The sequence below is a fragment of the Prinia subflava genome, chromosome 3 (genome assembly GCF_021018805.1).
Source record: "Prinia subflava isolate CZ2003 ecotype Zambia chromosome 3, Cam_Psub_1.2, whole genome shotgun sequence".
In the NCBI taxonomy this organism is placed as follows: domain Eukaryota; kingdom Metazoa; phylum Chordata; class Aves; order Passeriformes; family Cisticolidae; genus Prinia; species Prinia subflava.
In genome coordinates, this window is record NC_086249.1 from 106,385,669 (window position 1) to 106,396,576 (window position 10,908).

At 52.8% G+C, this 10,908-nt stretch overlaps 2 protein-coding genes across 2 annotated transcripts in view; one reads left to right on the forward strand and one right to left on the reverse strand.

Moving 5' to 3' along the window:
• KCNE1 (potassium voltage-gated channel subfamily E regulatory subunit 1) overlaps positions 1-10,908 on the reverse strand; it is a 253,513-nt gene that overhangs the window by 58,420 nt on the left and 184,185 nt on the right. The gene's annotated exons all lie outside the window — the stretch shown is intronic.
• Positions 1-10,908, forward strand: part of MRPS6 (mitochondrial ribosomal protein S6) — a 44,820-nt gene that overhangs the window by 22,496 nt on the left and 11,416 nt on the right. Inside the window, exon 2 of the mRNA XM_063393232.1 lies at positions 7,096-7,235. Within this exon, the coding sequence (XP_063249302.1) occupies positions 7,096-7,235 (140 nt within the window). The remainder of the gene's footprint in view (positions 1-7,095; positions 7,236-10,908) is intronic.

Consider the following 10,908-nt stretch of genomic DNA (forward strand, 5'->3'; position numbering starts at 1 on the left):
AATGGATTAACCCAAAATTTTCATTTATTCTCTTCTTTTGCTGCTGTGTCGTAAAAGAAAAATGAAAATTTTGATGTTGTTCGTTTCAAGAGGTGGATAAGAAACATTTTTTGGGAGGAAGCTTTAGATTTGGGATGAAAACCAAGCATTTTCCTGCCTTACAAACGTGGTTTGGATCCGTGACTTCCAGGAGGTAGCGTTTTCATGAGTTTACTGTTAATTAACCGGTTTGTAATTAGTTTATTAGGTGTTTACTCAGCGAGCAGCTTTCCAGGTCAGTGATTCTCAAAGAGGTCCAGGCAGCCTCTCTGTCCCCAGCTGGTTCTGTTTGCCTTGGCCAAGCCTCCCTCCCCAATTTCCTGCTCTGGGGGATCTCAGGGTCCTCTGGGAGCGGGGCCTGGGCAGGATTGGTGTGGAAAATCCCATGGATATGGGGGCAGTGAGGCTTTTCCCTGAATTCCCCCCAGGATGGGGCTGCCACAGTGTCCCTGTGGATGTTCTGGTGCTGGGAAAGGGAATGAACCAGGAGGTTTCACCTCACCTTGTACTCTGGGATTTGCTTTTTGGATGCTTTGGGCTTTGTTTTTGAGGTGTTGGTGGAGTGATAGAAGATAATTCAGTTTGTGATGTTTATTGTCAGCAGTGATTTTTAATATTGACCTGAAACCTGTTTGTGAGGTTTTGTGGATTTATCTGGCAGAATTTGAGCAAGGAATTGGCAAGATTCCTTCTTCTCTTGATGAAAACGTTGTGACTTCCACCTTAAAGCTGCTTCTGCTCCAGAGCCAAGGATGCTTGTGTTCTGAGAAAGGGGGAGGATTTAAAAATTACAGCTGTGGTCCTCAGAAGGTGCTGTGAAAGATTTTTTACTCACCATGTTCAGCTTTGTGTTTGTCCTGACTCCGTGTCCTTGGGCAGAAGTGAGGATGTGCAGGGTGGGCATAAGAGCAGCGTGTCCAGAGCCAGGTCTGATCCATGGAAATCCTCCCAGGGAAGGGAGAGGTGGCTCAGACCAGGCTGGGTGGGCAGGAGGGCACTGGGCTGGGCTGGGTGAGGAATTGTGTGTGCAGCAGGAGCAGGGCAGGGATTGTCCCTCTGTGCTCCAGGGCTGTGTCCAGCTGTGGCTCCTGCAGGAGAGCCCTGGAGGGGCTGGAGCGTGTCCAGGGCAGGGAAGGGAGCTGGGAAGGGGCTGGAAAATTCCTGAGGGAGCTGGGAAGGGGCTGAGGCTGGAGCAAAGGAGGCTCAGGGGGGACCTTGTGGCTCTGCACAAGTCCCTGACAGGAGGGGACAGCCGGGGGGGCCGGGCTGTGCTCCAGGAACAGGGACAGGAGGAGAGGGAACGGCCTCAGGCTGGGCCAGGGGAGGCTCAGCTTGGGCAGCAGCAGGAATTTGCCCATGGAAAGGGAGCTCAGGCCTTGGCAGGGGCTGCCCAGGGAGCTTTGGAGTGCCCATCCCTGCAGGTGTCACCTGGAGGTGGCTCTGAGTGCTCTGGGCTGGGGACAAGGTGGGCCTGGGGCTGGGACTCCATGACCTTGGGAATCGTTTCCAGCCTCAGGGATTTGGGGATTCTCTAAATCTGGGATGTTGGGTGATTTTCCACTCCAGCCCTTTCCAGAGCTGGGATGGGGAGCCCAAGTGACCGTGGGGACAGGCCAGCCCCTGTGGTGTCAGGGATGTTCCCTCCATGTCTTTTTTTGTTTGGATTTCATTATTTTTCCTTTCCAGTCTTAATTAAGCTTAATGAACATATGAAGTAAACATGATAAAATATATTCACATCAAAAAGTCCTGGCAGGAGCACAGTTCCTGGGGAGCTCTTTCTCAGCAAGTTTCTGATAAAGGAGAATTTTGCAGTGTTACATTGAAGCTGTTATTAGAATGTATTGTGTTTGGAAGAAGAGTTTCTGGAGTTTTAAGGAAGAGGTTTAATTAATTCTGAACTTTAACTGATTCTGAATTAATTCTGCCTGGAAGGGTGAGGACTCCCCATCCCTGGAAGTGTCCAAGGCCAAGTTGGGCAGGGCTTGGAGCAGCCTGGGATGGTGAAAGGTGTCCCTGCCATGGCAGGGGTGGCACTGGATCATCCCTGCAATCCCTTCCAACCCAAACCCTTGTAACTTTAGTGGTTCTAGTCATAAACCATTGAAATGACCCTGAATCATGGAGGATTTGGTTGCTGTTTATTTCAGATTTAAAGGCACCTTTTTAGGCTTCTTTTTAGAAATTCTGAAGTCTTTCAGCTCTCTAAAACGAATTAAATTCAGTGTTGGGATTGATATTTCAATTTAGCTGCGAGTTGGTATTTATAGAGTACTTGTATTCCTTAGATTTTGGTTTAATTCCTTCTGTAATTTCCTTGGATTTTAAAAGTTGAGTTAAAACTTAAAAAGATTCACCATAGAATGTAGATTCTTTGAAGAAGAAAGGAGGATTTGGGAACAGAAGAGTTCAGGCATCACTTTGAGGTTAAAAGTTGCTGCTTCCTCTGCATCCAGGTCCGTGGGCTTCGTGTTCACATCTGGTTCTGTGGCTTACACACCATTCAAATGATAATTAAAATCTGGTTTGAGGATGGGGTGTTAATTTTAATTCAGAAGTAGTTTTGATCACTTCCCCCCCAAGTTATTTTTGGTGAGATGCCTGCTGTAACTTCCTCTTTGCCATTTCTGGAATAGTCTCTGCTGCTTTTGTGTTCACTCAGTGTGGGGTGGGAACAGGGAAAGGTTCTCATGGTCAGGAGCACCTGGGGTTTCCCATTTGTCCCTTGCTCTGTCTTGGGAAAATTGTTCTGCTGTAGTTACAGAAACCTCTGTCCCTGCATCCAGCTGTCCCTGAACTGAGACAGAGAAGAAACAAGAGAAGGAAGGTGTGGAAATGTTGGAATGAGTCCAGGGAGCTGCTCCAGGGCTGGAGCCAGGCTGGGAGAGCTGGGGGTGCTCCCCTGGAGAGGAGAAGCTCCAGGGAGAGCTCAGAGCCCCTGCCAGGGCCTGAAGGGGCCCCAGGAGAGCTGCAGAGGGACTGGGGACAAGGGACAGAGGGACAGGAGCCAGGGAATGGCTCCCAGTGCCAGAGGGCAGGGCTGGATGGGCTCTTGGGAATCAGGAATTGTTCCCTGGCAGGGTGGGCAGCCCTGGCACAGGGTGCCCAGAGCAGCTGTGGCTGCCCCTGCATCCCTGGCAGTGCCCAAGGCCAGGCTGGACACTGGGGCTGGAGCAGCCTGGGACAGTGGGAGGTGTCCCTGTCATGGCAGGGGTGGCACTGGGTGGGCTCTGAGGTCCCTCCCAACCCAAACCAGTCTGGGGTCCCTCCCCACCCCTGAACTTCCAGGCAGATTTTGAGACCCCTCCCATTTCCACTGCTCAATTTCCAGCCTGGTCCAGCACAGCCCATTTTCCCCAGGGTTCAGCATAGCTCCCACATCTTCTGTTCCCTTGCAATGCTGCATTTATCTGGATTTTGATCTTTCCTGACTGCTCTGAGTAGTTGTACCCAGCCTAGAGCTGCTGCTCTGGGTTGTTGATGCTTTTGTAGTTGCAGAGTTTTTATAATTTTCACTAATAATTTCTAATAATAATAATTTCACTTATAATTTCCTTTTTAATAATGTTTTATTAAGTAGTAAGTGGCAGCAAGGAAATTGTTTTTCCCCTAAGTTTTGCTGCTTGGACTTGCAGCTCCCTTCTAAACATGGATTTTGCCTTCTTTGATTTCCACCTCAGTAAATAATCCTAGACCAACCTTCTGTAACTGCTGAGCAACCAAAAAAAGACATAATTTTATCCTGCTGTTACTACATTGAAGGGATAATCTAGTAATTGGGATGCAGTTATTCCTGTTTATAATTTGGGATGCGCCCACTGACTTTAAATGCTTCCTGCTGGACTGAGCAAGTGGCCAGAAGAACTTGAGAACTGTCCCAAACTCCTGAGGATTTGGTGTTTGCTTCCTTTTCTCTCTCCAAAGACTCTTCTTGGAGAAGGTTTTGGTGGTTGACAAAGTTTTTTTTTTGTGGCCAGTGCTGGATTTTCTATCCCTTGGACTTTTCTTGGGGAAATGAGATGGAAAAAGGAGCAGTGGAGCTGAGTCCTGTCACACAGCTCTGGTTCCAGCTCCTCGTTTTTAGGAGGCATCAGCATTCCAAAGGCTTTATTTCCACGTTTGGTTTGTCTCCAAGCTGTTCATGGCTGATGATCATGCATGAAGCCACTTTGACACCAGAGAATTCCCATTTTTCCCCGTTCCCCTTTCCTTATCCCCTTCCTGCTTGCCAGGTGAGCCCTGTGGATCTGATGGAACCCACAGGAGCAGTTTTATTCCCCCTGATCCACAACATCCCCTCAGGACGAGGTGGTTGGTGCTGCTGTGATGGTTCTTTCCAAGCATTTGTGGCTTCAATCCTGGGGGAATGGATGGGGCAGCCCCAGCTGTGCATGGAACAGGTTCCAGCTCTTGGGAGGGATTGTGCTGAGCTGGGACACAGTGAGGGGACAGGGAGAGGCCAAAATCACAGAACTGCTGAGGTTGGAGAAGACCTTTGAGATGATACAGTCCATCCACGGTGTGCTCACCTTTAAACCACATCCTCAGGGGCCACAACCCCACATTTCTGGGACACCTGCAGGGATGGGCACTCCAAAGCTCCCTGGGCAGCCCCTGCCAAGGCCTGAGCTCCCTTTCCATGGGCAAATTCCTGCTGCTGCCCAAGCTGAGCCTCCCCTGGCCCAGCCTGAGGCCGTTCCCTCTCCTCCTGTCCCTGTTCCTGGAGCACAGCCCGGCCCCCCCGGCTGTCCCCTCCTGTCAGGGACTTGTGCAGAGCCACAAGGTCCCCCCTGAGCCTCCTTTTCTCCAGCCTCAGTCCCTTCCCAGCTCCCTCAGGAATTCTCCAGCCCCTTCCCAGCTCCCTCAGGAATTCTCCAGCCCCTTCCCAGCTCCCTGCCCTGCCCTGGACACGCTCCAGCCCCTCCAGGGCTCTCCTGCAGGAGCCACAGCTGCACACAGGTTTTGAGGTGGGACCAGCCAGAGGTGGGGACAGAGTGCCCAGGGTGTCCCCTCACCTGTGGCTGGTGTGACCCCTGGGGCTGCGTTTGACTTGGTGACAACTGTGGAGTTAACAGGGTTCTTCTGGGCAGCTCTAAAATATGTGGAGGTGGAGGAGAGGGGAATTGGGACCTATAGAGAGAAGTCCTTTGGTTCCTTCTTCCAGGTGCCCTCAGCCCTGTCTGTCCCTGTGTCTGTCCCTGTGTCTGTCCCTGTGTCTGTCCCTGTGTGCAGGGAGGGCAGAGCAGCCCCAGGCTCTGCTCCAGGCCCAGCAATGGCCCCAGAGCCACGGGCAGGGGCTGAGCCCAGCAATTCCCCTGCACAGGGGCGCAGCTTCTGCCCTGGGCAGGGAGCAGAGAGGGGCTGGGCTCTCCTCCCTGGGGACATTCCAGAATCTCCACAGTGCCGTGCCCTGAGCTCTGGGGTGATCCCAGGTGAGCCCTGTGGGCCCTTCCAGCCTGCCCCATCCCAGGATTGTGTCCCTCTCCAGAACAAGGTGACAACTTGTGACCCACTGCTGTGGCCCAGGGTCACTGCCAGAGTTCCCCAGGGGTGAAACCAGCTGGGGATGGCTCTGGCTTCCCGTGGGGGCAGCAGGGGTGTCCAGAGCTGGAATTCCAACCCGGGCCCTGCTCTTGTGAGCTCTTCCTTCTCCCCTCTGGAGCAGCAGCTCCCATTGACCCCTCTGCCCTCCCCACGGCTGTGGGGCTGGGATTAGAGCTGGGACTGGGATTAGAGTTGGGCTGGGATTAGATCTGGGCTGTGGGGCTGGGATTAGATCTGGGCTGTGGGGCTGGGATCAGAGCTGGGCTGTGGGGCTGGGACTGGGATTAGAGCTGGGCTGTGGGACTGGGATTAATGCTGGGCTGTTCAGGAAAAAATGTTGTGGCTGGTGAGCTGGGAGCCAGGCTGGCCCATTTCCTCTGCCCCAAATGGGCTGGCTCTGAGGCAAACCAAGGAACCTGTGTCTGTGGTTCTCTTGGTTAGCAGAGTTCAGCCTATTTTTAGTTTGGGTGATGGCTTTAGGCAAGCCAGGAAAAACCAGGGCAATTTTGGGAGAGGGAGAATGAGAGGGGTTACAGTGACAAGCCTTCCAACCCAACAATTAGTTGATGTTTTCAGACTATGGCCACAAGCGGGGAAGGTTGCAAATTTTACAATCCTGAATGTAGAAATCTGTGGCTTTCTTTTTCTTGTTCTTTCTCTCTGGTTTTGTTTTTAAATACATGGGGCTGAAATCTTTGGCTTCTCTGTGTTCAGAAGCTGCACCTCACATTGGCCTCGCAGCCACTCGGGGAATGTGCTGATCCCTGGGCATGTGGAAAAGACACAAAAAGCTTCTGTGTCACTGGGGGGTGAGGGATGGAGGGCAGGGAATTTACCCAGCAATATTTAATTTAATTTAATTTAAATCTGCGTGGAGGTTAGGAAGGGTTTGGCAGGGGGGACCTCATTGCTCTCCACAATTTCCTGAAGTGAGATGGTGGAATGGGCACAGCCCTGGAGCTGCAGGAGCCCCAGGAGCCTTTGGACATTGCCAGGGTCAGGTGGGATTGTTGGGATGTGTGCAGGAGCTGGATCAGTGATCCCTGAGGGCCCCTTCCAGCCCAGGATATTCCGTGGTTCTCTGAGTGTTACACACGTGCAGCGTAAATAACGATAGAAATGAAATTGTTGTTTCCATAGCAAGCCATGGATTTGTGTTTTCCCCACACTGTTCACTTTAAATATTAATGAACAACAACGGTGCAAGGACCCCAAAACTGTTCCCAATCCTTTTCTAGGAATATTGGCTTGTGCAAGGCTCAGACCAAGTGATTCCAGGTGAGTCAAATCCATGAACTCCTTTTCTTTTGACTGGGACCTGACTTGGAAATGGCAGGAAACTTCCCTGAGGAATTGCCTGCTCCTCAAAATCCTCTCCCTTAATGCTTCCACCTTGTCTTCTTGGACTGCAGCACCACCTCTCCAGGAGCTGTGCAAGCTCAGGTGTCCCTCCTACCACACAAAATACCCAGGTTTCTGGGAATTTCTCACTTTTCTCTCTCTCTTTTCAAGCCTGAGACAGCTGCCGTGCTCAAACGCACCATTGAGGCCCTGATGGAGAGAGGAGCCGTCGTGAGGAACCTGGAAAATCTGGGGGAGAGGACCCTGCCTTACAAAATCTCCAAGCACAAGGAGCGCCACAAGAGAGGAGGGTACGTGGGGGTGCCTTGCCCTTAAATTCTTTCAGAGCTGCTGCAGGAAAATGGACACCAGGAGCAGCCCCCTGGGCTTCCTGGTGATTTTTGGGCTGCAGGTGGGACCTGGGAGGGCTCAGCAGGGTGGTGGGTGGTTGTTGGGGGTGTGTGTCCTGCTTGGAGTGTTTTGTGTGTTTTATTCTGAGTGAGGTCAGTTTTCTGTTGGTTTTCAGTTGTGTTTTTCTAGCCCCAGGCCTTTCCCCAACATAAACAATATTATTACTTTTTAAATAACTATTTTTAGGCTGTCTCCTGATAAAAGCTCAACTTCATCTGCTGCTTGGCAGGATGGGTTCCTTTCCTCCAGTGTTAATTCTCAAGTTTAGGTGCCCTGTAAGACTTACTTGTGTTTCTGATACAGTTTTGGGGTTTGATAAAATCCAGGACCATGGAATGCTTTGGGCTGGGAGAGATTTTAAGGCTCATCTTGTCCCCTGCCATGGCAGGGACACCTCCCACTGTCCCAGGCTGCTCCAGCCCCAGTGTCCAGCCTGGCCTTGGGCACTGCCAGGGATGCAGGGGCAGCCACAGCTGCTCTGGGCACCCTCAAAAGGAAGAATTTCTTCCCCATATCTCACCTAAATTTCCCCCATTTCACTGGGAGCCATTCCCTGGCTCCTGTCCCTCCATCCCTTGTCCCCAGTCCCTCTGCAGCTCTCCTGGAGCCCCTTCAGGCCCTGGCAGGGGCTCTGAGCTCTCCCTGGAGCTTCTCCTCTCCAGGTGAGCCCTCCCAGCCCCTCACTTAAGGATGTTTAAGGCAATCCTGTGTTTTATGGAACCACAAGAAATGGGAATGAGCCCTGGGCTGCCCCCCAGTGCAGAGGGAGGTGCTGGAGCTTCCACCCCCTGCCCAGGGTGGTTTTGCTCCTTGAGGCCACCTCTGAAGTGGCTGCTGCCTCTCCCCAGGCCTGGGAGATGTTGCTAAGCAACTCCCACTGCTGGGGCTGCCTAATCCAAATCACAATTAACCAGCTCCTCCCCATCCTGCAGATCCTGCGGCGATGCCTCTGCCTGCAGCAGGAGCTTGGCCAGCCCTGCCCTTCCTTGAGGGGCTCCGGGGAAGCTGAGGGGGCTCCAGAGCTGCAAAGTCCTTCTTGGATTGACTCTCTGGGGGTGATCCTGGTTTCATTGCTTCTTCTGGGCACCTCGTGGTGCTCCTGCCAGACTGGAATGGGGAGAGCTGCCAGGGGAAGGGGCAGCAGGAGCAGGGAGGACATGCTTGTCCTGTACTCAGCACTGGTGAGGCCACACCTCAAATGCTGTGTCCAGCTCTGGCCCCTCAGTTTAACAAGGACATTGAGGCACTTGAGCACATCCAGAGGAGGCAACAAAGCTGGTGAGGGGCTTGGAACACAAACCTTATGAGGGAGCTGGGGGTGTTTATCCTGGAGAAAAGGAGACTCAGGGGTGACCTCGTCACTCTCACAACTCCCTGAAGGGTGCCTGTGTCAGGTGGGGTTGGTTTCTTTCTTTGGGCAGCACTGACACAAGGAGAGGACACAGCCTCAAGGTAAATCAAGGGAAATACAGGCTGGATATCAGCAAAAAGTTTTTTACAGAAAAAGTCATAAAGTATTGGAATTGTCTGCCTGGGGAGGTGCTGGAGTCACCATCCCTGGATGTGCTTAAACAAAGCCTGGATGTGGCACTGGTGCTGGGGTTTAGTTGAGGTGTTGGGGCTGGGTTGGACTCGATTATCCTGGAGGTCTCTTCCCACCCAGTGATTCTGTGAATCTCCACCACACTCCTGTTCGGTCAGCTTTGGGAAGAGAAACTTCAGGGAGACCTCAGGGCCCTTTCAGAACCTTAGGGAGCACTGTCAAAAGGAGGAAAGGGGACTTTATCCAAGAACATGTAGTGACAGACAGGGGAATGGTTCCCACTGCCAGAGGACAGGGTGAGATGGGATCCTGGGGAGGAATTCCTCCCTGTGGCACAGATCTCCTGGAGAAATGCCTTCTCTTCATCTCTTCTCCAAAGTTCTGGAGATGCTGGTTCCTGTCTTCTCTTGAAGAACCCAAAAGCTGACCTGCACAAGTGCTGCCACCCAAGCCAAAAACTCATCCAACCTCTCCACTTCAGCACCCAAAATCAGTGGAATTCCATCCCTCTGCCTGAGCTGCCCACTGGCACAAGGAGAGAAACACCAGCTCCTTGTTCTGCCCTTGGAAAAGGCTTTAATGTTTATAAAATGCTTCTGCTCCGACAGCAGGATGAGGTAATCACTAATTCTGTCTTGAGACAAGAATTTCTCAGCTCCCATGGGCATGCAACAGGATTTCATCCTACATTGCAAAACTGGCAGGGTCAAGGCATGGCTTGGAAAAAAAAATAACATATGGAGCAGGACAGCAAAAAAAGGGCATGGGCACAATGGCAGTGCCTGAAGGGGAGTCAGGGACTGGGTTGGGTTGGGTGGGAGCTCAGAGCCCACCCAGTGCCACCCCTGCCATGGCAGGGACACCTCCCACTGTCCCAGGCTGCTCCAGCCCCAGTGTCCAGCCTGGCCTTGGGCACTGCCAGGGATGCAGGGGCAGCCACAGCTGCTCTGGGCACCCTGTGCCAGGGCCTGCCCACCCTGCCAGGGAACAATTCCTGATTCCCAAGAGCCCATCCAGCCCTGCCCTCTGGCACTGGGAGCCATTCCCTGGCTCCTGTCCCTGCAGCCCTTGGCAATTGTCTCTCTGCAGCTTTCCTGGGGCTCCTTCAGGCCCTGCAAGGCCACCCTGAGCTCAGCCCAGAGCTTCTCCTGCCCAGGCTGAGCAATGCCAGCTGTGCCAGCCTTTCCTGCCAGCAGAGCTGCTCCAGCCCTCTGCTCATCCTGGAGCCTCCTCTGGGCTCTCTCCAGCAGCTCCACGTCCTCCCTGTGCTGGGAATTCCAGGGCTGGGGCAGCTCTGCAGGTGGGCTCTCACCTGAGGGGCACAGGGGCACAGCCCCAGTCCCTCTCCTGATCCCAATCCCTCTCCTGATCCCAGTCCCTGTCCTGATCCCAGTCCCTCTCCTGATCCCAATCCCTGATCCCCACACTGGGCACAGGGCTCTGGGCTGGGGCAGCTCCAGCTCTCACCCCCAGCATTTCCAAATCCTTCTCCCAAAGATCTCTGAGCAAACCCCTCCTGTCTGCAGAGCCCTCCCAGCAGGTGTCTTTTATGTGCTGAGTAAAACAAGGTTTAGTAACCAATAATTGCACCCTTCAAGCAGGAAACCACCGGATCAAAGCCTCCTCCCCCTCTCCCAGGTCAGATATCCCCGGATATTTCTCAGTCCCTGCTCCTGTGTCTCTGTCCTGGGATGGGACAGGGGCTCCCCCAGGTCCCTGCTCTGCTGGAAGGGACAAGGGATGGAGAGAGGAGCCCCAGGAAATGTTTCTGTGCCTTTCTTTGGCACCTCAAACTCCAGAGCCACGGGATGCTGCTGCAGTGGCAGTAGCTGGGAATTCCAGAGGATTGGATTCCTGGGGGTTTTCCTGGGCGTTTTCCTGGGGATTTTGCAACTCCATGGACAGGCAGGATGCATTCCTGGTGGAGCATCCAGTAGTTTATATTGGAAAAGAAAACACTCAGGAAATCAACCATTATCCATCAATAATGAGAAATCAGGTTTTGAGCCACCTTGTCGAATCAGCCAGTT